Source organism: Bufo gargarizans, chromosome 1 (genome assembly GCF_014858855.1).
Source record: "Bufo gargarizans isolate SCDJY-AF-19 chromosome 1, ASM1485885v1, whole genome shotgun sequence".
In the NCBI taxonomy this organism is placed as follows: Eukaryota; Metazoa; Chordata; class Amphibia; order Anura; family Bufonidae; genus Bufo; species Bufo gargarizans.
In genome coordinates this window covers 399,347,830-399,375,424 of record NC_058080.1, presented here as the reverse complement: position 1 = coordinate 399,375,424, position 27,595 = coordinate 399,347,830, and the positions used below count along the sequence as shown (strand labels likewise).

General features: G+C 42.2%; 1 protein-coding gene across 1 annotated transcript; it reads left to right on the top strand.

Annotated features, from left to right (window-relative positions):
• On the top strand, positions 1 to 26,196 carry DCAF10 (DDB1 and CUL4 associated factor 10). The gene is made up of 7 exons (XM_044270958.1): positions 1 to 581; positions 2,784 to 2,897; positions 12,185 to 12,382; positions 19,420 to 19,622; positions 22,544 to 22,657; positions 23,428 to 23,573; positions 25,092 to 26,196. The coding sequence occupies exons 1-7, from the start codon at positions 262 to 264 to the stop codon at positions 25,458 to 25,460; spliced, it is 1,464 nt and encodes a 487-aa protein (XP_044126893.1). The 5' UTR covers positions 1 to 261; the 3' UTR covers positions 25,461 to 26,196.
• Positions 26,197 to 27,595: the final 1,399 nt, after the last annotated feature.

Genomic DNA, 27,595 nt, shown 5'->3' with positions numbered 1-27,595 from the left:
GAACCTTCTAACAACTCCATTCTAGCATCTACCGAGCCTGGATTGCTAGCGCGTTTGGTATCTGAACACGGAAAAGCGGACAGCGGGGAAAGGCGCAGAGGTTTCCGCGGCGGCCCGTGTGGCCCTTGCGGATATGCACCTGTGCACCACGCCACCTCCGAGATCCCGGGGTGCAAACGGCTGAAAGACGAGGACGGTGTATCCCTGCGGCCTCTGAGCTGAAGGTATCGGCCTCTGTAACCTCAGCGGGAAGGTGGGAGAATGAGCAGCACACAGGAGGAGCGCCCTGAGGACCAAGAGGAGAAAGAAGAGGAGGAGCCACAGCTTAGTGAGCAGAGGAGCCCCGCCCCCGCGGAAGAGCCTACTGCCCCGAATGTCACCGTTTGTGCTGATAGTGCCCCCGGGAGCCTGTTCTACTGGCTTAAGGACAGATGCCTAGGCAGGGGCTTGTATGTGGATCCGGCCAGGGACAACTACAAGACCATGACTAGCCTGTACAGCTCCATTCATCCTGCTGACTCAGTAAACCTCAGCACAAGGACTCATGGAGCAGTATTCAACTTGGAGTATTCCCCGGATGGGTAAGGACTGCACATCACACACTTCCCTGGAGTCCTCTGCTATAGCGTGCAATGTGTGTTTATGGGGTGGCATGGCAATGTAATGGGGGCTTTCTTGCTTTGAATTCCCCACCTAGTTAGATCAGTCACATTCAGCTTATTGGAGCACATTTATGAAATATCTAGAATATAACCTGTTTTTGTTTCCTGTAGCAGCCAATCACAGCAGAGCTATCTTTTCTCAAGGGCAGTATACAAAATGAGAGCTGTGCTGTGATTGGTTGCTGTGGGCAGCATTTCTTGTAGACTGTTTCATAAATCTTCCATGCGGTCCCCCTGGCTATAGACTTCCTATATACTACTGCTCCATTCAGACACCTCCTCTAATGAGAGTCATACGTATCTGCTCCCCGCGTCTCCACTCCTGCACCTTGACTTCTGTTTGTCCATCTTCCGGTCCTCTGCTTGTTTACTTCAGGTTGGGTATAGACATGGTCACCTGCACCACTGCCGCCAATGACTGGCTTCAGTGATGACGAGTCCCCAAGCAGCATCACTGCAGCGAAACTTCCTAGTAATTCTTTCTATTTATAACGATTCTCATATGACCAGCTCTCATAGTGGCATGGCAGGCACTAAAACGAAGGGGCTCTGCACTCAGCTAAGCGCTTCTGCCCCTCCATATTAGTGATTGGTGGGGTCTACAAACCTGGGCCTCCTCTCAAAAGTTCTGTCACTATGGCATCTACAGTTTAACAGAATTGCAGGTACTATGTCTTTCAACTGAATGGTGCTGTTGTCGATATCCAGATACAGGATAAAGTTCTGCTGACCACTAGGGGGAGTGTTGGAGCTTCCTGTAGACATATTTTTTATTGAGTTCAATGAAAGCTGTGTAAATCCACGCAGTATGGTCTCACTTGAAATGGCTGCAGGCAGCCAGAATGTAATCCAAAGGAATTGGTTGACCTAGTGTGACACATTTACTGCTTGCTCTCAACCCTGTTAGTAATTGCCCCAGTATTTAAAGGGGTATTCCCATCTAAGACAATGGGGGCATATAGCTAGAATATGCCCCCATTATCTGATAGATGCGGGTACCACCGCTGGGACCCGCACCTATATTGAGAACAGAGTGGGGAGCGCTGTGGCTGGAGGACCCCAGATTTCCCGGGGTCTGTCCACCACCAAGCGCTAATCCCCGCCTCTCCCATAGAAGTGAATGGGAGCGTGCCGCGCATGCATGGCCCATGCTCCCATTTATAGCCAGCGCTCAGCTATTTTCGGCGGCCCCATAGAAATGAATGGAGGGCGGCTGCGCATGCGCAGTGCGCTCTCCTTTACTTTCGGGGCTTCGTTCTCGATATAGATGCGGGTCCCAGCGGTGGGACCCGCACCTATAAGACAATGCGCATTGTCTGAGATAAGACAACCCCTTTAAGGGTATGGCCATGCAGAGTTTTTTTAGGAGGAGGTTTTGAGACTTTTCTGCCATAGCCAGAAGTGGATTAGAAAGGAATCGGAAATATACAGGAAGGATATATACTTCTCATTCCTGGTGGATCCACTTCTGGCTTTGGCTAAAAATCCTGCTGGCAGGTCTGCTTCAAAACCTCGTCCAAAAACCTGTGTGGCCGTGCCCTGAATCTGCTGTGATTTGGAATTCATCTCCCTAGTGTGATCCAAGCAGGTCCACGTGTCAGGAAATCCAACAGAAGTGGGGAATTTCTCAAGACTGGCGCTTCATATGCCAGTTTGGATCTAGTTTGTGTTGGTGTGAACCTGATTTATGAAGCGGTACAGCACACGTGTGCCGTATTCCAGACAGACAGATCGATGGCAGCTGGGAGCTGGCGTAGATATGAGCTATAATTTAAGCAAGTTTCTGGTGTAAACTATAGTAAATTCGCTGGGACGTGGAAGGCCACAACCCTGTGCAAACCGTGCCCACTTTTTCAAAAAAGCGCTGAGTGTGGCAAAGCCACCTCCCAAAAAGTAACTTTTATTTTAGACAATGGTGTTTGCGCAACAATTTAGTGATTTTATTTGATACTCCTTTTCTGGCACAGGAGGCTGATACACATGTCTGAACCTGGCATGTATGTATATAAAAAAAAAAAAAATCACTAAACAGAAATAAATAAAAAAATATATATTAGTAGTAGATGATGTCATTTTCTTTTGGGTCAGATTGACATTCCTCTGTTCTTTTTCATGCTTTAGCTCTGTACTGACAGTTGCATGTGAGCAAACTGAAGTCCTGCTATTCGACCCGGTGTCTTCAAAGCACATAAAGACGTTATCGGAGGCCCACGAGGACTGTGTAAATAACATCAGGTTAGTGAGGCACAAAGATGTCTGAGTATGGAACATCTCCTACACCTACACACACAATTGTGGATCTGCTGAGGATTTTTGGTGTGTATTCTGCATCGGAAACCTGCCACAAGGTACAGTATAAGGCTACTTTCACACTCGCGTTTGGTGCTGATCCGTCTTGTATCTGCACAGACGGATCTGCATCAATAATGCAAACGCTTGTATCCGTTAATAAAGGATCCGTTTTCACTATTCATTAAAAAAAAAGTCTAAGTCAAAACGGATCCGTCTTGACCTTCATTGTAAGTCAATGGCGGACGGATCCGTTTTCAATTGCACCATATTGTGTCAGTGAAAAATGGATCCGTCCCCATTGACTTACATTGTAAGTCAGGACGGATCCGTTTGGCTCCGCATCGTCAGGCGGACACCAAAACGTTGCAAGCTGCGTTTTAGTGTCCGCCTCAAAAGCGGCCAAATTCAGCCAAACTGATGCATTCTGATTGGATCCGCATCCAGTCAGAATGCATTTGGGGCTGAAACGCCAGTGTGAAAGTTGCCTAATGCATGTGAAAGGGGTTTAGAAGAGAACCATTTACATACAGTGGCAAAAAGTTGTGTGTAATTAAGCCTGCTTCAGATATGAAAGGGGTTGTTCAGCCATGGAAATTGTTTTAAAATCTGCTTAGAATGGGATAAAATATTAAAGGACAATAAAGCGCTGGCTCGACATTGCAGTAAATGAAGTCTGGTCGCACATGCGCTGCATGCTAACTCTGTGATGGAAGCCATGAACAGTATGTAGTTAATTCGACCATGAAGTATGTAAATGGACACCCCATTTTACACTTATTAATATGGTTCTAAGGAAATGTCAACATGGCGGATCTTGACCTGATTGTTGACTTTGGATGCATTGAATGGAGCTTTACTACAAGCAGATACCCACCACGACTTTAAGCGGCAGCCATCCCAATGCAGCTTCAGACTGCTGGCCATGCGAATTGTATCGCTGCATCCCACTGGCAACAGTGAAAAATAGACACCATGTGGCAATTTTGGTGCGGAGACCACAGCATAAACCACCAGGCCTTAACATAAGTTCTAAGTGTTTCCCCCCCGGACAGCACCACAGAGGGAGAGGATCCGCCCCCAGGGACAGGAAACCTACAGAATAAAAGGTAGAGCCTCTCTTCCCCTTCAGTGGTTTCCTGTCCCTGGAGTAGGAGACCTACAGTTCTTTTTCAGGTTCTTACTGCCTAGGGGGTCCCTAGAGGGCTAACGGTATCCTGCCGGGGTCCATTGCACTGCGGGTGCAGGCTGACAGGATCCTAGGATCAGGGGAAGGGGGGGGGGGGGCCTCCAGGGGCTCCCCTGGGTCTTGCAGCAGGTGTGTAGGCATCTTTTACTGAAGTAATGCCACACTACTATCCTGTCGTGTAGGAGGTTACGGAGTAGCGCGGCTACTTCCATTAGTTGGAGAAGTGGGTAACGTACCTCCGGAGGCACGTGGTAAAGAGCTTCTATTACCGCCAGAGAAGCCAAGGCACTGATAGGCGGCTTATTGCGATCCGAGGAGCGGCTCATCGTGATAGAAGCGGCTAATACAGGCTTCCAGGTCATGGAGACATGATAATTGTGTCCCTCTCTCTCCCTATTTCCCTGGCCATAACTTCTGGCAGAAAGGGGTTACATGAAGCTCAATGCTGGTCTAAATTATTATATTTTCTGACCCATAAGCAGGCTTTCTTTGCTGTCACCAGCTTTTATGGAAGAAGACAAGACACAAGAATCTGCTGAGAGAGAGAGAGTAAATTAGCACCAGTTCCGGTACTTTGGTCACCGTTTTTTCTGGGTGAGTTGTATTGTTGTAGCATTTTTTCTCACAGTTTTTTTTCTTTTTCTATGATTTGTATTTTGGTGTAAACGTAAGAAAATATTGGCTAAAAGAAAGAATAAAGAATGTGCCTTATGTAGGACAACAAATGTCAGCACTGTATTGACAAAGCGGTTACAGAGGAATCTCCATCCTTTTTAAAGAATATAAAACTGCTCATTCGGATGGAAGTTAAAAATGCTCTTAAATCCATAAAGAAGTATAAGGTGGCAGAAAGGGTTAGCCTATCCCAAGACAATTCTTCTGATGACAGTGACTCCCCTCTGGATGCCCTTTCTTTGGAATCTTCCTTAGAAAAAGAAATTGAAGGAAGAGCCTCTTTTAAAATATGGAAAGACTATCAAAAGTTATTAGATCTACTATGAACATTGAAGAGGTTAAGGAAGAAAAGTCTGTAGTAGACTCTGTTTGAAGGGTTGCAGGACAAAAAGAGTATAGATGCTTTCATGTTCATAAGTGTTTGTTTTATTTCTCTAATTCACAAAGAGTGGAAGAAACCAGATAGGAAGGTATTCATTTCCAAAACTTTTAAATGTAAATACCCCTTCGAAAAAGAGGCTTCATCTTCTTGGAACAAGGCTCTCAAGATAGATGTCGCCATTTCTAAGGTTTCTAAAAGATCATCTCTTCCCTTTGAGGACATGGGTGTTCTTAGGGACCCTTTGGATAAGAAGGCTGCTTGGAAAGTGTCCGCTTCCTCGTTTCATCCCAACATAGTGGCCACGGTAACGGCTACTATGGAACAGTTAGAGGTCCAGATGAAGGAGAGGTGTCCTAGGGAGCAAATTTTATCTTCCCTGCCCACCCTGCAAAAAGCTGCTGACTTTCTGGCGGATGCCTCAGTAAATGCAGTTAGGCTTGGCGCTCAGGCTTCATCTCTTACTAACTCCGCATTGGCTTAAGGATTGGAGTGGAGATGTGGCCTCAAAATATAAGTTTTGCGGTATTCCCTGTCAGGGTGAATTTCTTTTTGGCCCAGATCTAGATGATCTGTTAGAAAAGGGGGCGGATAGGAAGAAAAGAATCCCCCCCAATCCTTCCGCATTTTCTTCTTTTAGGCCTAGACGGTCCTTTTTGGTCCTCAGGAGAAAATACGGGAAGGAGGAAGTTTAGAGATAAAGACCAGAGATACAGGTCCAGAAATTTGGCAGGGAAAGGTTTCCTCTTTGAAAACTTTCTCATCAAATAAAAAACTGTCCCAACAATGACGCCAAGCCAAATGTGGGAGAAAGGCTAAGGTTTTTGCTCTCTGCATGGGAAAAGGTAGCAGGGCCATGGGTTTTGGAAGTTATTCATCACGGCCTGAAACCAGAATTTCGCACCTTGCCGCCTCAAAGATTTGTAACTGCAAAAAATTGTGCTGTTAAGGGGTCCTTCCCCCATAATAAAGGAAATTTGAGAATTGCTAGAGAAAGAGGTCTTAATTCCTGTCCCTCTCACAATTAACAATCAAAAGGCTATTTCTCACCTCTCTTTTTAGTTCCAAAGCCTCTTTCAGAATCATTATCAACCTGAGGCATTTAAACAAATTTCTAGTGTTCAGGAAATTCAAGATAGAAACAATGAAAACTATGATACAGATTCTGTTTCCACGTTGTTTCATGGCAGTGATAGATCTGAAAGATGCCTATTTTCACATTCCAATGCACCCGGAGTTCTAGAAGCTTCTCAGAGTTGCAGTTTTTATGGAGGGTCAACTACAGCAATTCCAATTTCAGTCATTACTTTTTAGTCTGTCCATGGCCCCAAGAATCTCTACCAAGGTGGTAGCGGAAATGGTGTCCTTTAGAAGACGGAAAAACTTGATGTTAGTACCGTATCTGGACAACTTCTTAATAATTGCTAAATTCCTGCTCAGTTGCAAGGTGGTGGTGAACACCTTTCAGGAATTGGGTTGGATTGTCAACGACAAAAAGTCCAGACCAAAGCCGGAAAAGTGTCAGCGATTTCTTGGCTTAATTCTAGACTCCGAATCTCAAAGTATTTTTGGCCGGAGGAAAAGATAAGCGAAATGTTCAGTCAAATAAAATCCTTAGCATCTCCCAATTTGACGATTCGGAAGGCGATGTCTGTCCTGGGGTCTCTAGTCACTCGACAATTACTGATGGAAGTATCAACGGCCTTCAAAAAGAGCAAGGGAATCCTAGAGGTCAGACTGCAAATCTCGAACACTACAATGAGAAGTCTGGTGGGAGGACAGACAGAATTTGATACAGATATCCAGATCCGATAGTCCTAAGTACGGATGCAAGCCCCTGGGTAACAGTTTTTAAGGTCAGTGGTCACAGAATCAAAAGCGCTTTTCCTCCAACAGAAAGGAGCTCTTGGCTGTAAGATTGGCGATTAAAAGCTTCTCAGTCCCTAATTGGTTCAGGCCTATCAGACAATCAAACGGTGGTAGCCTATGTAAGTCACCAGGGGGGGGGGACAAAGTCAGTCTCCCTCTGGTTGGAAGCAAGTAGTGTGTTGAAAAATTTGGAGGGGCAGATCAGGCACATCTCAGCACTACGTATAAAAGGAAAAGAAAATATTCAGGCAGACTTCGTGAGCAGGTATTCTCTAAGGCAGGGGTAATGGTCTTTAAACAAATTTATTTTTTCCATGATCACAAAATTATGGGGCATTCCTGTAATAGATCTATTTTTGTTCCTTAGATCCAAGGGAATCCCCTTATGGGGTGGACGCCCTTCTCCTGAAATGGGACTTCACTCTAGCTTATGCCTTTCCCCAATTTCAGTTACTTCCATTGGTACTGAAGAAGATCAGAAAGGACAGGGTGAGAACAATTCTAATTGCTCCCTTCTGTCCGAAAAGAGCATGGTTTACTCCTCTCAGAATAATGTCGGTGTCCGATCCATGGATACTTCCAGAGATCCCGGATCTGCTGTCCCAGGGTCCTGTTTACCATCCAGCAGTAAAGGGTCTGCATTTAACAGCATGGAAATTGGAAGGAACCTATTAGCAAGAAAGGTGTGTTTTTTTTTTTTTTTTTTTTTTTTTTTTTTTTTATACAGAAGATGATTGCGACACTTCTTAAGGGTAAAAATGATGATCTCTGTTTATGCTAGGGCATGGAGGAAATTTATAGAATTTTGTAAAATTAATCCCGACAGTCTACCAGATTCTGCACCTACTTTCCATATTCTGGAATTTCTTCAAAAAGGGCTGACTTTAGGATTAGCTAAAAGTACATTAAAGGTTCAGGTTTCTGCCCTTTCGGTGCTTTTTGAGAAAAACTTTGCCTCAGATCCTTGGGTAGTAAGATTTTTTTTTTTATTATTTTTATTTTTATTTTTTTTAGAGCAGTGGATTGGATTGCTCCCGTATATACCCCAAAAGTTTCCTCTTGGGATTTGAATTTGGTTTTAAAAGCTCTGACGCAGTCACCGTTTGAACCCATTGAGTCGTCCAATATCAAACATCTTACCTATAAATTGATTTTATTGGTAGCGCTAACCACAGCCAGGAGGGTTAGCGAGTTGCATGCTATTTCCAAAAATCCTCCCTTCACTACTATTCTGGGGGATAGAGTAGTTATCCAACCTGATCCAGCCTTCTTACCTAAAATCTCCTCCCAATTTCATAGGTCCCAGGAGATAGTGCTTCCCTCTTTCTGTGGCAATCATAAAACCCCAAAAGAAAGAGAATTTCATACATTGGATGTGAGACTATGTTTATTGCATTATCTTAAATCTACAGAGGGTTGGCGAAAGTCTTCAGCCTTGTTTGTCCTCCTCTCTGGGCCAAAGAAGGCTACCAAAAGTTCCTTGTCTAGATGGATTAGACTTGGTATATCTCAAGCTTAGCTATATAAGAGGGGCACACCTACATCTGATTCATACCAAGCTCTAGACAATAGTTCATGTTAAAAAATTTATTAAATACAAATGATGTGCAAATAAAGGTACCTATTCACTCTAAAATGCAATATACATGTTTAAAATATAACCATGCCAAGGGTTAATGAATGCTCGATCTGAAGTCGCAGCAAATGATGCAATGTCTATTTCAATAGATCGCAGCAATAGATACAATGTCTATTTCAATGGTCTCAGCTTGTACTGATAGTGGATACAGTCTCTGTTGATCCGCAATTAGTCAGCGATATATCCAATATACAGGTATACTGAGGTAGCAAGTTTTTTTTTCTTTTGCAATACGTTGCATATGTACTTTCACAGCTATAGCTTAATTGTATTTAGCTAGTACACTGCGATATGTAGTATTAGCAGGTTACTCACTGTTTCGAAGCAGTAAAGTGTTCGGATTTTTGTGCTTAACGTGGCGTCCCACGTGTTGCCAGCACAGATGGTCGTACCTCCGATCAACTTTTGAAGTGAGTAATAAATTTGCAACCATAGAAACAGTCCGCTTAAGTGCAGGGGTAGATGTGGGATTGTACCCTCTTAAGGATTGTAGTGACTCAATGTCTTCTACCCAGGACAGGGCAGGCCTATCGTTTCTTTCGGCAAATATTCGGATGTTGCAGATAAAGATGCGCAGGTGAGCTGCGGTTTTTCTTCCTTTTCTTCCTTTTGTAGAGACTTGTATACACCAGACGCGTTTCGGAGTTAACACGACTCCTTCCTCAGTGGACTGAGACCATTGAAATAGACATGTGGTGCTGTAATGGGGGAAGGGAAAAATGATAATTACACATACTGGTAATCGGATTTTCCAGACCCCACAACAGCACCCTCCCTGGGTTCTTACTTTTATTCCTTCTAAGCACTGGGTGTGGCAAAAAAAAAAAAGTCTATGTTGTTTGGTATATGATAAACTTGATTAACTAGGGTAGGAGTCCCTCTCTTGCTCTGAAATCCACTGAAGGGGAAGAGAGGCTCCACCTTTTTATTCTGTAGGTTTCCTGCCCTGGGGGCGGATCCTCTCTCTCTGTGGTGCTCTGAAAAATCTGATTACCGGTAAGTGTATTCATCATTTTCTTTGATACAGAGTTTGTTTCTATGTATATGGATTTGTTAAAAGGAGTCTCTCACCTCTGAAATTGGTTTGAAAGTAAGCATACCACCATGTAGAGTAGGTATCCCAAACATACCCATACCTATGTTGGGAAAATCCTGTCCTCAAATAAGGCTTTTGGTGCACCATGGGCAGGTCACTCCATTTAGTTCACCATCTCTCTGCCAGTAATGCCGCCCAGACCTCCCAATCTTGTTCGATTGATAGCTATGACCCAGGAGAAGCCAGGTGCAATGAATGGAGCAGCCCTGCCCATGGTGCACTGAAGACCTTTTGTAAAAATAAAAGAAAAAAACAGGCACTTATCATCTAAATGTTGAATTAAAATATAAAAGCACCTTTATTACACAATCAAGATAAAATAATATTAAAACAATAACCCTATGTGCTGTTAAATTACTCTCACTTTATGACCTCTGGTTGAAAGATGCAGATGTACTCACCAGCCATGGACCATAAATCAATGTATCCTTTGTATATAAAGACGCACTTGCGTTACCGATGCAGTTCTCATGCAACCCCTAAAATATGTGCAAACCTGCAATCACTACACCCTAACCAGTAGACAATGAGGTATACTTTGTGATACAAAGCCTATTGCTGACTTTCATTAATTAGTACAAATTCCTAGAGTGAAGTACTTCAAAGATATATATTAAATACGTCTACTAAAATTGTTACAATTGTATGTATCAACTTTAATGTATGTTTGATTATGTAAAAACTATATTCCAAACCTAGATCCTAAATACATAGTAGCTAAAAACATAAATGCTTAAGGAATAAAAGCTGAGTACATAAAAGTATATAAACAATATAATGACTGCATCAAAGATATCAAAAGTGTCGTCTTGATCCACCTCAGGTGAGTCAATATACTCCTGTGCCCATTAAATATGTGGTATTTTGTATTGTTTCTTCCAACTGCCATGAAACCATATGACCTAAAACAATATGGCTTTAAATTGGCTGTAGATGGATAGATAGATATCTCTATATTGGGAGACTCCTCAGATCAATAGCATGGATACAACTGCACAGTAGATTAGTTTTCACGTCTTTACTGGCAGGAGACTATTGTACTTAATCCAACTGGAATTAGTATCTGATTCCACTTTAACTGATCGGTATAGCCTCTAATTTGCTGAACACACACAGGCTGGATACATATGGGTATAGTCTCTATATTGAAGAACAAGAGACTGGTATATTCGCCAGGACAATGTAAATTGAGTCACACGGTGGGTGTATTAATAGGTTAGTTGTTATGACTACTCGCAAGAGACTATTTCATATATTGGCTGGCAGCGGGGGCGTCCCACCTGCTGCACAGCCACTCACCCGTCCTCGTTCCTTTGTGCGGTACCGCTTCTCTGTCTCTAGTAAGTTCGTATTGCAGGTCCCGTTACAGAGACTGCGTCCCACGTGGTTTAGAGCCCATGTGATGCGGGAATAGAGCACGTGTTTTTCCTGCTTGTAATGTACCGCTCGTTGATAGTATATTCAATGGGGATATTTTCCTGGTTTCTTTGTATCATGTAACAACTGACGTCAGATTGACTACATAGAGGGGTCCCGTCCTATAGTCCAGTAAAGACGCAAAAACTAATCTACTGTGCAGTTGTATCCATTCTATTGATCTGAGGAATATATCAATCTCTTGTCTCCCAATATAGAGACTATATACCCCCTTGACTTTCTTTGTATTTTGGTGCCTCACAACCTGGAATTAACATGGATTGTTTGAGGATTTGCATCTTTTAATTTACAGAACATGCCCATAACTTTTTTTTACATTTATTGTGAAGCAAACAAAAAGTAGGACAAAATAACAGAAAAGTCAATGTGCATAACTATTCACCCCCCCCCTAAAGTCAATACTTTGTAGAGCCACCTTTTGTAGCAATCACAGCTCGAAGTCGCTTTGGATAAGTCTCTATGAGCTTGCCACATCTTACCACTGGGATTTTTGCCAATTTCTCCTTGCAAAATTGCTCCAGCTCCTTCAAGTTGGATGGTTTGCGCTTGTGAACAGCAATCTTTAAGTCTGACCACAGATTTTCTATTGGATTGGGATCTGGGCTTTGACTAGGCCATTCCAACACATTTACATGTGAGTGAGTGACTATAAAACAGTGCACCTCTACCATAGTGTAAAAGCGAGGGAGAGCCACTATAGATTTTCCATTTATTCTTTAATCGCAACGAAGACCTTATTTTCATAAAAATGAAAGGATTTCTCAGGATTAGAGGACCAGATGTTCACATGTAAGGTACAGTTATGTTTAGGGGTATCTCCTTTACATGGTATGCATAATTTAAAACCAATTTTGGGGTGACGGGCTCCTTTTAAAAGCTTTGACATTGGTGGTATGTTACTAGCATAGGGTGTTTGTTTTGAAATAACTGGTTTTACCCTTTTGTGCAGATTTCTGGACAACAGGATGTTTGCCACCTGCTCGGATGATACCACAATAGCACTATGGGACCTGAGGAAGCTAAACACTAAGGTGTGCACTCTACATGGGCATACCAGCTGGGTAAAGAACATAGAATTTGATACCAACACAAGGCTTTTGGTAACGTCTGGATTTGATGGCAATGTCATAATCTGGGATACAAATAGGTAAGTAAAATGTATAAATTGCAATTTTGCTCAACTAGCTCATATTTTATATATAATGCAATACATATATAAAATGAGAACAATGCCTCCCCTGATGCCAAATACTGTATCTAGAAAAGCTACTGAGGAGGTATCGCGGTATTCAGCAGAGACGTCTTACATCTTCTCATGTTACTTTTAAAGTGGTTTTCCAGATTAACAATATTGATGACATAACCTAAGGATAGGTCATCAGTATCACATCAGTGGGGTTCCCACACCCTCATCAATCAGCTGGTCGAAGTAGCTGCCAGCAATGGAATTACTACTGACAATAGAGCTGAAAGTACAGCTTAGTTCTCATTCACCTGAAAACTCCTTTTAAAGGGGTGTTCCAGTTAGATGACATTGTCCCCAATACACTGAATACGTGATAACTATCGGGTCAGTGGGGGTCCGACTGCTGGGACACCCACTGATGATTAGAATAGGGCCCTGTGTTCCCCAAACGAATGGAGCAGTAGTATTCTAGTGGGTTGGGATGGCTCACCCTCCAATTGACAAACGATGGGTGCGCCCCCTAAAAAAGATGACCCCAATCTTTGAAACACATTATATTAAAAGAAGTAGTAAGAGGGGCACACCTACATCCGGATACACACAGAGCAATAGCCAATGATGTAGCTAAATTTATTGTATATAGCAATAAAAATCAAATTAAATGAGCGGTAGCGCTATTACATAACAATAAAATAACATAAAATACATACACTCATATCTACTAAAATTGTTAAATCCAAACTAAAGATTGTAACCAATCTAGGAAGTTGATTATGTGCACGATAGTGCCTGCCAACAGTCTGGTCTGTGACTGTTGGAGCGTGGCAAATGAGTTTTTGGTTAAATCTCCGGTATTATTGCACTTTTTAAGGTGCGTGGTTCCCCTTTTTATCCGCAGTTTTATTGCGACTGTTTGGTGTAGAGGAGTTCCAATGTAGCCGATGGCCTTACAAATGAGTGTGATTTTACTCTCAACTTGTTAAATATATATTCTCACGGCTATAGCATATTCGTCTGCTATTACACCGTAGTCTATACAAGTTATGTTGCTCACTGTTTAGAGCAATAAGGTTTCCAAGTGTTCATGCCTAGTGTGGCGTCCCACATGTTGCGGCACAGATAGTCTTACCTCCGATCTGCTTTTGGAGTGAGTGAACAGGCTTTCAAGGTTAGGAACAGTCCGCTGGACGCCGGGGTCTATATATAATTAGACCTTCTTTGATAATCAGCGTTACCTCATGGCTATTCGTTCTAGTTATATATAGACCCCGGCGAACTGTTCCTAACCACCCAAAAGTTAAAGTCCCAGGGTAGGACAAAAAAAAAAAGTGAAAAAAATTAAGTTTTACAAAAAAATATTACGTTTCAAGTGTAAAAAAAAAAAGCATCCTTTTACCAAAAATAGGGAAAAAAAAGAAAAGTAGACATATTAGGTGTCGCCGCGTCCGTATCGACCGGCTCTATAAAAATATCACATGACCTAACCCCTCAAGTGAACACCCTCAAAAAAATAAAATAAAAACTGCTAAAAAATAAAATAAAAAATGACGGCCACAAGGAGATTGACCCCTGAACTGTGTAGGGGCAGGAACATAGAGAGGTTAAAACCCCCCCCCTTATCCCAATTGAGGGACTCCATGGAGAGGAAAGCAGACAGCTTACTACGTAAATCCTGGGAGGCGTCCATGTTTAATCTTAAATCTAACATTGCTGCAACCTCGGTCGCGAGGTCGATGTATCTTTGGCTAAATGAGTTAGAGTCCCATTTGAGGGATAAGACCCCCCGGGGAGGAAATAATAAACTGCATCCCTCTCCTAAAATCAGCAACGACCTTTTTAGCAGATGCGTCTGCTGAGTCCATTAGATTCTCGGCCAAGGATGCAGGTCTTTCTCGGCTCCCAGCATATTCACCAAGCTGGTGATCGAGATGGTAGCATTCCTGAGACAAAAAGAACTAAACTTGATCCCTTACCTAGACAACTTCCTTCTAGTGTGAGATACAGTAGACCAATTACTAACAGATCTGGACACTTTTGTTATCCACTCTAAGAGAACTGGACTGGATTGTCAATCCGCAGAAATCATTTCTACAGCCATCGACCAGAGTACGGTTCCTGAGAGTCATCCTAGACTCCGTCACAGACCACTCTCCTGCCAACAGACAAGATTCAGTCTCTAAAAGAGAAAGTCAAAACTTTCCAGAGGAAGACAATCTGCTCTATAAGAGAAGCTATGAGTTTGCTGGAAACTCTGTCAGCCTGCATTCCCTCAGTAATGTAGAATCAACTACATTCTTGTCCCATGCAGTCCTGGATTCTGGACATCTGGGACAAGCAACAGAGGTCGCTAAATTGCAAGGTTCCCATTCCAGCCTATGTAAAAACCAAGTTAAGTCGGTGGAAGGTAGACAACAATCTCTCACAGGGATTCACCTGGAGGAAGTCTCCGTATGTTCAGATCAAGACGGATGCGAGTCTGGGGAGCAAAAATTGGGGACTACTATTACCAAGGTTCTTGGGCCCCTTCGGTAAGCAGCCAATCCTCAAACTTCAGAGAGCTGAGTGCTGTATGGGACGCCTCAAAGACGGCGAAAGAGGCTCTTTTGGATCACCACCTCAGGATTCTGTCAGACAACACAACGACAGTGGCTTACCTCTCACATCAGGGAGGAACAAAATCAAAGAAGCTTCTAGATCTTTCAAACAATATTTTACTGGGCTGAAAGGAACGTGAGGTCTATCTCGGCAACTTATCTCAAAGGGACCCCTTAATCAGAAGGCGGACTAAGCTGACACACAATAGACCAAACAGAATGGTCCCTAAATCCGGAAGTCTTCAGAATGATAGTCGACAGATGGGGGACACCAGACATAGATTTGTTTGCGTCAAAAGACAACAAAAAAGTGAACATATTCTGTTCCCTGGATCCCAGGAGCAATCCTTGGATGATAGACGCATTGGCTACGACATGGGTCTGGAATCTCTGTTATGCGTTTCCTCCAATACCGAATATACCAAGAGTAATTCAGAAAATTCTACAAGAGAATTCAACTGTCATCCTGATAACCCCATTTTATCCAAAGAGGAGTTGGTTCTCCTCCCTCAAAAAATGTTCAATCTCCAGCCCATGGACTCTTCCGCTCAGGAAAGACCTTCATCCCCATCCAGAGTTTTTAAGAATGACGGCTTGGATCCTGAGGTCGAAATACTGAAGCGTCAAGGACTTTCAGACAAGGTCATAGCCACTCTCAGGTCCAGTAGGAAGAAGGTGACATCTGCCATATACCTAAAACTTTGGCGGAGATTCTGCTCTTGGTCAGGAAATGTTCTCCAAACGTAGTTAGACCAAAGATTCAACAAATCTTAGATTTCCTTCAACAGGGTCTAGAACTGGGTCTTAGGCCATCTACTCTAAAAGTACAGGTATCGGCACTCAGCTGTTTCTTCGATGCGGACTTCGCAAATCACAGATGTATCAGAAGATTCATCAGAGCAGCATCAAGATTGAGGCCCACTTTGAAATCACGGTTAACACTGTTTTAAATGGCTTAACTATGAGTCAGTTTGAACCTCTGGAAGACTGTCCGCTCAAATTCCTATCTTTCAAGACTGCATTTCTGATTGTGATCAGCAAGAAGGCTGGGTGAAATACAGGCTAACTCAATTAGGGAACCCTATCTTGAAATCCTGGAAGATAGGATAGTACTCAGACTAGAACTAGGGTTCCTGCCTAAGGTGGTATCTGACTTCCACAGGGATCAAGAGATCATCCTCCTGTCTTTTTGTAATAACCCAAAAAATAGCAGGGAAAGTTCCTTTCACACTTTTTAGACGTACGGTTCTGAAATACTTGGAGGTCACTAAGGAATTCAGGAAGTCCGAGTTAGTCGTCTTGTTCAATTCCCAGGGAAAAACAGGGGGAAGAGTTTGTCTAGGTCTTCCATTGCCAGATGGATTAAGTGCACAATTTTCCATTGTTATACCACTCGGGGAGGGTTCTCTTGTCCAGCCAACTTTAAAAGCGCATTCAACTAGAGCTATGTCCTCTTCTCATGGTGAGAAAGCAGGTGCCTGCATTGAAGACCTTTTTGTAGGAGGCGACCTGGTCCAGTGTACATACTTTTTATTAAGCATTACCGCTTAGATTTCTCCAATTCTTCTGAACTGTCCTTTTTGGATGTAAAGTCCTTCAGGCAGTATCCCCCCCCCCCCCCCCTTGATGTTATAATTTTGGATATCTCCTTGTGGCCGTCTTGGTGATGATATGGAAAATCGGAATTAGACTTACCGGTAATTCAGTTTCCATGAGATCACCATGACTGCCAGTTATTCCCTCCCCAATTATTATTTGCTTAATTTCATTGAGGGTATGAATTAATGCCTTCTAATTATATAATGGTTGCTTAGATTTATCTCCCACCTCTCACTCTTGTAATTTTGGAAAGCACTGTTGTATGGTGGAGGGGGGGGAGTGTTTTAACCTTTCTCTGTTCCTTCCCCTACAGAGGTCAGGGGTCAATATCCTTGTAGCTGTTATGGTGATCTCATAGAAACCGAATTCCGATTTTTGTCACCTTACATCACTAAAAGTGCAACACCAAACGATCAAAATAGTACCAATCTAACCGTCGCCTCATCCCGCAAAAAATGAGCCCCTACTTAAGACAATCTGCCAAAAAATAAAAAAAACTATGGCTCTCAGACTATGGAGACACTAAAGCATGATTTATTTATTTTTGTTTAAAAAATGCTGTTATTGTGTAAAACATAAATAAATAAAAAGTATACATATTGGGTATCGCCACGTCTGTAAGAACCTGCTGTATAAAAATATCACATGACCTAACCCCTCAGGTGAACAACGTAAAAAAAAAGAAAATGCAAATTTTTTGTCACCTTACATCACAAAAAGTGTAATACCAAGTGATCAAAAAGTCATATGAACCCTAAAATAGTACCAATCAAACCGCCATCTCATACTGAAATTTTTTTTACCCCTACATAAGACAGTATATGGAGACACTTAAAGCTTTTTTTTTTTTATGATTTTTTTTATGTAAAACTGAAACAACCCAAAAAAGTTGTTATATTTGGTATTGTTGCGTCCATAACAACCTGCTTTATAAAAATACCACATGATTTAACCTGTCAGATGAACATTGTAAATAGCAAAAAATAAAAACGGTGCCAAAACAGCTATTTTTTTGTTACCTTGCCTCACAAAGTGTAATATTAGAGCAACTAAAAATCATATGTACCCTAAAATAGTACCAACAAAGCTGCCACCTTATACTGTAGTTTCCAAAATGGGGTCATTTTTCTACTCTAGGGGTGCATCAGGGGGGCTTTAAATGTGACATGGTAACTTATAATTATCCCAGTGAAATCTGCCCTCCAAAAACCATATGGCGTTCCTTCTACTCCCTGCCGTGTGCCCGTACAGCAGTTTACGACCACATATGGGGTGTTTCTGTAAACTACAGAAGCGGGCTAATGAATATTGAGTTTTGTTTGGCTGTTAACCCTTGCTTTGTTACTGGAAAAAATGGAAAATCTGCCAAAAGTTAAATTCTGAAATGTAATCTACATTTCCTTTAATTCTTGTGGAATAACTAAAGGGTTACCAAAGTTTGTAAAATCAGTTTTGAATACCTTGAGGGGTGTATTTTCGAAAATGGGGTCATTTTTGGGTTTGTTTTATGTAAGCCTCATAAAGTGACTGACTTCAGATCTGAACTGGTCCTTTTTAAAAAGTGGGTTTTGGAAATCTTCTGAAAAATTTCAAGATTTACTTCTAAGCCTTGTAAAATCCCCAAAAATAAAATGGCATTCACAAAATGATCCAAACATAAAGTAGACATATGGGAAATGTAAAGTAATAACTATTATTTGAGGTATCACTATCTGTTTTAAAAGCAGAGAAATAGAAATTTGGAAAGTTGAGAATTTTTTATGTAAATTTTGTATTTTTATTTTTATAATGTTGAAATTGACAGAAATTTACCACTATAATGAAGTACAATGTGTCACGAGAAAACTCAGAATGGCTTGGATAAGTAAAAGTGTTCCAAAGTTATTACCACATAAAGTGACAAATGTCAGATTTGCAAAAATAGGGCTGGGATTTAAGGTAAAAAATGGCTCGGTACTGAAGAGGTTTAAGGGTTTCTACCACCTCATTTTGACCTAATTAGCTCTCAGACACTAGCGATCTGCTAGTGTCTGCTCTACCTAACCATGCTATTCTAAGACCTTTGTGTGCAGCCGTTACACTAAAAAAACAACTTTTATTGCTATGCAAATGAGCCTCTAGGTGCTATGGGGGCGTCTTTTCAGCACCTAGAGGCTCCGTCTACTCACCCTGTATTCCGCCCCGCTCGTCCGACAAGCCCGCCCATCTCCTCTAGATTGCCAGCCTCCATCTCATCCATCGGCCGAATTCTCGAGCCTGTGCCGTGTGCGTCTGTATTCGGCGCAGGCGCAGTGACTGTCTGACCGGGCGTCGTCTGTTCCTCGGCGCAGGGGAGATGCTGGCGCAGGGAGCGGTTAGACAGTCAGTGCGCCTGCGCCGAATACAGACGCACACGGTGCAGGCACAAGAAATTCGGCCGATGGATGAGATGGAGGCTGGCAATCTAGAGGAGATGGGCGGGCTTGACGGACGAGCGTGGCGGAATACAGGGTGAGTAGACGGAGCCTCTAGGTGCTGAAAAGACGCCCCCATAGCACCTAGAGGCTCATTAGCATAGCAATAAAAGTTGGTTTTTTAGTGTAACGGCTGCACACAAAGGTCTTAGAATAGCATGGTTAGGTAGAGCAGACACTAGCAGATCGCTAGTGTCTGAGAGCTAATTAGGTCCAAATGAGGTGGTAGAAACCCTTTAAGGTATATTATAAAAGATGCTGGTATCATATGTAACCTTTTTTTCTGCTTGGGTATTGCGTTATTTTGTACAGTTTCCCTTACCCAGTATTGTATTCTTTTATTGTTTGACAGGTGTACTGAGGATGGTTGTCCACACAAAAAATTCTTTCACACTCGTTTCCTGATGCGTATGAGACTGACCCCCGACTGTTCAAAAATGCTGATTTCTACTTCCTCTGGTTATTTGTTAATTTTGCATGATTTAGATCTGACAAAATCTCTAGAGGTTGGCAGTTACCCTATCTTGAGAGCAAGAAGAACAGCTTCAACTTCAGGTACAGTTAACCAAATATCACTCTCTAGGGGCAGGTTCTGAAAAAGGCACGCTGTTTTCATAACCCTCCAATAGACAGTACCATGCACAAGCAAAGGCCGACCCTCCCCCCACTTTTCTTCCCATTTGTGGTTGAGCACAGCTGGTAACATGGCTCCCTGTCCTATCTATCAATAATTATTACTGATGAGGTCCTCTGTATTGATAGGACAAGCCTCTAATAACACCCTGTGCCAAATCCCTCGTGCACGAGTTCCTACCAAGGGTACAGTCATGGGGATGGATCATCCGCATTGCATTCAACCTGTGCATTAAGGGTCGGAATTTCCAGTGGAAATATGCAGCATAAATTGATATACCACTGCATCACAATCTACATTGTTAGCCAATTGAAGCTGCAGATTTTTTTCAGTGTGTGGATGAGATTTCTTAATCATCATTTTTGCTGGTAATGTACAATGCTACAGATATTCCATGTGACTGTACTGTTAGAGAGATTCTCGAGGCCTACCTGTCTTTCCTGACGCATGCGCAGTACAGTCCTAGTACTGTGCCTATATCTTGGCCTCTTCAGTGTACTCTGTAATTTAAAAAACTCCTATTAAAACCCCTTAGTGACCATCAATACACCTACAGTATTTTACGTCTCTCACTAAGCGGCCTCAGGCTAGAACACCGCCTCTTTATGGTGGCCTAGTTCAAGCACTACACGGGTCTCCAGTGCAGAGAAGAGCAGAAGCTCAGGTCTCTCAGGACAGCCAGGATCCTGCTCAGACTCTCTAAACCCTGGCTGTTTAACCCTTTAAATATTGCTTATCCACCACAAAAAAAACTGAATAAAAACTATCAAAACATCATATGTACCCCAAAATGACACCAATGAAAACTACAAGTTGTCCTGCAAAAATCAAGCCCTTACACAGCTCCGTAGAAAGAAAAATAAAACAGTTGCAGGGTTTAAGCGATGCAAAAACTTTTTTTATTTATTTTTTGAACTACTTCCCTACTGCTGCACGACTGCTCCCCGTGTGGCAATTGGGGGAACAGACGGTTGAATTTGAAAGCCCTGGTCTCGCTGAAGAAACCAAGGCTTTCAGAGTTGTAGTTCCTATGGAGCCCTGCAGATGGCAGGGCTCCATAAGAACATGGCAATAGTGCATTGCTGTACTAATTCAATGCAATCTACTGTAGAAGTAATTTAATGATTGCTTCCTCTAGTCACTTACAGTTACTTAAAAGGGTATCCTGGTAACATTAAGTTATCCCCTATACATAGGATAGGTGATAACTATTAGATCAGTGGGGATCCTACTGCTGGGACCCCCACCAATCACAAGAACAGGGGCCCTGTACCACCTGCAGCCCCCCTAAAATAAACGCAGTGGCTGGTCGGGCAAGTGTGCGGCCGCTCGATTCATTTCTATGGGAGTTACGGAGATAGCCAAGTACAGTGCTCAGCCATCTTGGAAACTCCCATAGAAATGAATGGCATGACCATGTGCATGCCCGACTGGCTGCTCTGTTCATTTCAGGGGGTACAGGGGCCCCCATTCCTGTGATCAGTGGGGGTACAAGGTACTTACTAATGTATTGTGAGTGTCCATATTGCCTCCTTTGCTGGCTAGAATAGTTTTTCCATCGCATTATACACTGCTCGTTTCTATGGTTACGACCATCCATCAGTGGTGGCGTGCTTGCACACTATAGGAAAATGCGCTGGACTCTCTGGTGGCTTACTACTATATTATATGCAATATTAAATGGTGCCATTAGAGTACAACTTGTACTGCGAAAAACAAGCCCTCATATGGTTATGTGAATGGAAAAATAAAAAAATTGTGACTCCGAGAAGGCTGGGTGTGCAAAATGCAAAAACGGGAAATAGTCTGGGGAGGAATTGGTTAAGGGTTTTTTATTGTGCAAAAGTGGAAAACCTTAAACTATATGTATTTGGTATCGCTGTAATTGTGCTGACCCAGAAAATAATGTTCTCATTATTTAGGCCATAAAGTGAACGTCGCAAAATTTACAACGTAAAAAGGACAATGGTGGTATTGCTGCTTTGTCCATTCCCCCTAAAAAAGTTAATAAAAGTTAATCAATAATTTATGTGTACCCCAAAACGGTGCCGTTAAAAACAACAAATTATCCTGCAAAAATACAAGCCCTCATATGGCTAGATTGACAGAAAAAAATTATAAGTTATAGCTCTTGAAATGCAACAAAAATAATTGCTTGGTCACTGAGGGGATAAAGCATAGTGCAGAAAACGCCATAACAGAAAAAAAATAATAATAATTAATTTGCTATTTTTTTAGTGACCTGGCCTTGAACAAAAACTGATGAAAATCTCAAAATAGAACAAACCAAAAAACTCATCCTGCAAAAACAATTCCTCAAACATCTCTGTAGTTTGGAATATAAAAAAGATATGTGTCAGAATATGAAAATAAAGGGGTAAAATATAATAAAAACTAGCTACATTTGGTTTTGTTATAATCGTACTGACCTGCAGAATAAGGTCATCATGTCATTTTTAGCGCATAGTGAACGCTGTAAAAACAAAACCCCAAAAAACATGTCATGATTGCCTTTTTTGTAATGGGGGCTTTGGTTTTTCAGAAGCTGGTCAGGTCTATAGACCACCTGATAGAATGAATAGGATTTATTCAATTCAGGGGACAGATAGATTTAGGGTTTCCATAATTTGGCTCGTGAGCAGCAGCTAGCCATTATAGTGGCTTCCATTAGGAAGTTTGTGGGGCCTCCTTGTCATATAATATTCTGTATATGGTAGTGTCCTTTTGGAGGATGTTAAAGCCATGTAAATGTGTGCATTTGAGTCAATGGTAACTGAGAGATATTCCTGTTTGCACTGGATGCAGATGTGAACATGCCTGGTATTCTATGTATTGTCCACAGATGTGACCACCTCTCCTACATCTTCTGACTCCAGACCTTCTAGCTCTCCCTGTCATCATAGTGATTTGGGCTCTTTGTTTGAGAAACATACTTCCCGGGCATCACAAAGAGAAGGTATGTCTCACGAACTCTACCACTTTGTTTGTTCATCGTGTTGAACCAGAAGCCAAGTTTCAACTTGCCTTTGGGCATCTCAAATGGATAAAAGGACAGATTTATTAAGACATAAGCTTGGTTAAAAACTAATCTTTGCAGTGAATCGCACCAAATGTATTAAAAGGCTCAATGTCTCTTAATAAATGGGGCCTAAAATTTTAGTGTACACACAAAATGTTCTCTTTCTCAGGTTTTGTATAGCACCTTTCCCCCTCTGTTGGCTCCATTGGATTTGGTAGTAAGTTTTTATAGAGATCCGATTTATAAGGAGCTGGCACCATGTATTCTTCACACTCAGGATTACTGCACACTATCCCTCAACCCACAGTAATGTGACTGCCTCCATTAAGGCCTCATGCACACGACTGAACATGTTTTGCAGTCCACAAAACCCAGATACCAGCCGCATATGCCCCATACTTTCCGCCCTGTTGTAGAAATGCCTGTATTTGTCCAGCAGCGGGTCTGATCAATGTCTTGGATGAGCTCCCCATATCCGCTCAACGTCAGTATTGTGTTGAGTCATCTGCTGCTTTATGCCGCAGGGCAGGTCTGCAGAGCCAGTAACAGGGGAAAAGAGGCAATTTTTTCTTTGATAAGATATATTATAAAGTTTATTATCTTTGCATGCACTATTGATTTGAGAAAAATCTATACAATAAGTATGCTTGTAGCAGTGGATTAAAATTGTTTTGTATCCCTCTCAATATGTTATGTTTATGTATTAGGCAATTCCCCTCGTAACAGCCTTGAAGTTTTAACTCCAGAAGTCCCAGGTGAGAGAGACCGAGGCAATTGTATTACATCACTTCAGCTTCACCCCAAAGGCTGGGCTACACTACTACGTTGCTCCAGCAATACTGATGACCAAGAGGTAAGGACTTCTATTTTACTATTTGAATAGCCAAAGCCTAGCCGTATTTCGGAGCAGCTTTGTTACGACGACTTAAAACTGTGTCTTATTGCTGTGTAAAACAGATGATTTTCTAATCTCTGCGAATAACACACACTGAACGATGCCCATATTCACAGACTCGATCATACCATGCACAACACTTAGGACTTTAGCAGTCATGTTCAGGTATAGAGCATGACCACTGAGGCCATTGGTTGGCTGCAGTGGTCACCTGAACAATGAACGTGATGTGTAAATCTGAAGCGTCAGTTAACATGCTCCAATTGTTCTGTGGAAAATCTGCAACACCCCTCATGTGGACATACCGTTATAGGACTGTTCTGCTGGCAGAAGAGGGCATTTTATTTTAGCCTTGGTGTGACAAAGCAGCCTACACCCTACTTCTTTTTTTCAAAACCTATTGGGGGTCATTTACTAAGACCGGCTTTTTATGCCGGTCTTGGATTCTTTCCAATAATGCTATAAGATGCGGCTAATTTATGAGGAGGCGTGCCAGGATCCAAGTCTCAGTCCCGGCCTGGCCCCCGCACCCCGAAGTGGCGAACACAGTGCAGAAAAACGCATGCGTTTTTGCCACGGAACTGCCTGTTTCAAATCTGCACTGCAGGCCACTTTACACTGCGTTTTTTGTACTCTGCAGATGGATGAGACCTCTTAAAATCTCATCCACTTTGCTGGTACTGTATCATGCTGCAGATTTGTTGCACAAAAATAAAGCTAATAGCTTAAAGCTATTCAGTCTAAACCTGAAACATAGTACTGCCAGGTGTGATCTACAGAGAGGAGCTGCAATTCCACATATTGCATTATGGGTTTTTACAGATGCTTAATAGATATGTTAAAGGGGTTTTCCAAGAGTGTTTTTTTTTTTTTTACTGATGTCCTATTCTCTGGATAATTCATCAGTATGTGATTGGTGGCGGTCTGACACCCGGGACCCCTGACGATCAGCTGTTTCAGAAGACAGCGGTGCCCACAGTAGCACTGTGGCCTTCTCCAGATTTTCCTAGGCCATGTGACATCACGTTTATCGGTCACGGGCCTAGGCGCCGCTCAGCCCCATTGAAGTGAATGGGGCTGAGCTCGATACCAAGCGTAGCCTCTGTACAATGTGTGGCGCTACTGCGAGCACCACTGCCCTCTCAAACAGCTGATCAACGGGGGTCCCGAGTGTCAGGCGCCCGCGATCAGATACTTATGACCTATTCAGGGGATAGGTCATCAGTAGTAAAGTCTCGGAAAACCCCTTTTAAAGGGGTTGTACAGGAGTAGAAAAACATAGCTGCTTTAGCTAGTATTGCAGCTTGGCTCCAATGAAGGGAATCTGAACTGCAGCGCCACATACCACCGATAGACAGATGTGACACTTTTTGTGGAAGACGCAGTAATGTTTTTGTAAGCCTCCTTTATGTAATAAAGTATTGAATGGAATATGTCCTACCTGATTTAATCGTTTTAATGTGCCTTTTCAACCAGTGGACGTGCGTGTATGAGTTTCAAGAAGGAGCGCCTGTACGTCCCATCTCTCCTCGATGTTCATTGCGATTAACACATTACATAGAAGAAGCCAATGTTGGCCGGGGCTACATTAAAGAACTCTGTTTTAGCCCAGATGGACGCATGATTGCCTCCCCACATGGATATGGAATCCGATTGTTGGGATTTGATTCCCAGTGCAGTGAACTTGTAGACTGTATGCCTAAAGAAGCTGGGAATCTACAAGAAATCCGTTCCCTATATTCTCATAAGGATGTGGTCCTGACAACCAAGTTTTCTCCCACGCACTGTCAGATAGCGTCGGGGTGCCTTAGTGGACGGGTTTCCCTGTACCAACCAAAGTTTTAGTCCCAACACTTGTTCATGATTCCAGTTATTTAAAGAGACTTCACACTTTTAGACTTTATCTAAATCTATGAAATCTGCAACATAACCTGTTTGAATAAAGGACAATGCACTGGGCCATTTGTAACTTTTTCCTTAGTTGGATTTTCAAGTCCAGTGATTTGGTTTAGCACAGGCTCCGCTCTCCAGGTGAGCTCTGCTCCACTTAGTTCCCACTGATAATTGTAAGTAATATTGAAAAGCCCATGTGGAGTTCTAACAGTCATGACTGTAAAAGACTGTGGCTGTATATTTGGCATTATTTATTACTGTACAATAACTTATTACTGATGAATGTGACCTTGAGCTGTGCACAGTGTTCATTATCAATTCAGTGATGCGGTTCAAAGGTCCTACTATAAAGGAGAAATATGTTACTATTAAATATTATGATAATGTAGACAGTAGACTGCTGTATGATCTGACTGTCCCGGCATTTGTCTAGCCCACATGATCTTTTACTTGCCTCGGGTACTGTATGGTCAGCATTTTTAGATTTTATTTTTTTCCCTCCTTACTATAACCTCGACAGACTTTTTATTTTGTACAATGCTCATCAGTTTCTGTATTTCCTAGTGGACTAGAATGTTATCTATCCTTTGTGTGGAATATCAGTTTGAATAAAGAATGTTAGAAAATATACCTAGTGAGACGTACCACCCAAAATCAGATTTTTATTTTATAACCAGCATGGCATCTACAGGCAAAGGTAGACATTTTTATTTTAGGCCAGATAGTACATATAGAAAAGATAAAAAAAAAAAAAAAAACATGAAACTAGTTATATGCAGATCTCTCTGTATACCTGGCCACAAACTAATTTTTTTATGGATATGCCAACAATCAATGCCTGCAGGGAAAACTTTTTTTTTTTCTTTCATGACTTATGTTCAAGTAGTTTCCATTTTGTGTCGTCTTTTGCACTCCATGTTTCCTTTTCTTTTTTTTTTTTTCACGTGCGTGGAAAAAAAAAAGGCGGCCCATTTGCAACTGTATCCTGCTGAAAAGAGGGTTTCCAGAGCCTCTCCTAGTATCCTGCCGAAAAGAGGGTTTCCAGAGCCTCTCCTAGTATCCTGCCGAAAAGAGGGTTTCCAGAGCCTCTCCTAGTATCCTGCCGAAAAGAGGGTTTCCAGAGCCTCTCCTAGTATCCTGCCGAAAAGAGGGTTTCCAGAGCCTCTCCTAGTATCCTGCCGAAAAGAGGGTTTCCAGAGCCTCTCCTAGTATCCTAACGAAAAGAGGGTTTCCAGAGCCTCTCCTAGTATCCTAACGAAAAGAGGGTTTCCAGAGCCTCTCCTAGTATCCTGACGAAAAGAGGGTTTCCAGAGCCTCTCCTAGTATCTTGCCGAAAAGAGGATTTCCAGAGCCTCTTCTAGTATCCTGCCAAAAAGAGTGTTTCCAGGGCCTCTCCTAGCGATGGTCTGTAAAAAAACGGAATCACTGATTACTATTATTGAGAAAACTTGCAAGAGGTCAATGCAACTATCACTGAGAGCAAGTATCCTAAAACAACTTTTATTTATGTATTTGTAAAAATAACACCCATGGATCCAATAAAGATCCTTTTAACAAATACAGCAAGCTATCAACTACATAAAGGCTGAAAAAGTAAGGTGCCAAAGGCAGCAAACAGTTGGGATGCTGTAAAATTAAAACTATCCCTTCACTGAGCCCTTACACTTCTCAACCCAGGGACACACCTTGATGGTAGGTGTTCCCTGTTCTCGTACCTAGGACTATTCTGTCCTTAACCTAGGTATGAGAGCAGGGAACACCTACGATCAAGGTGTGTCCCTGGGTTGAGGAGTGTAAGGGCCCGGTGAAGGGATAGTTTTAATTTTCCCGCATCCCGACTGTTTGCTGCCTTTGGCACCTTTACTCTTACAGCCTTTTATGTAGTTGATAACTTGCTGTATTTGTCAAAAGGATCTTTATTGGATCCATGGGTGTTATTATTTTTACAAATAAATAAGTTATGTATGTTTTAAGATACTTGCTCTGTAAAAAAAACTGACTGAACATGGATGGCATCAATGTGTTGTCCATGTTTTTTTTTTTTTTTTTTTTAAATAGATCCTTAGGCTTGAATAGTAATGTTTGGT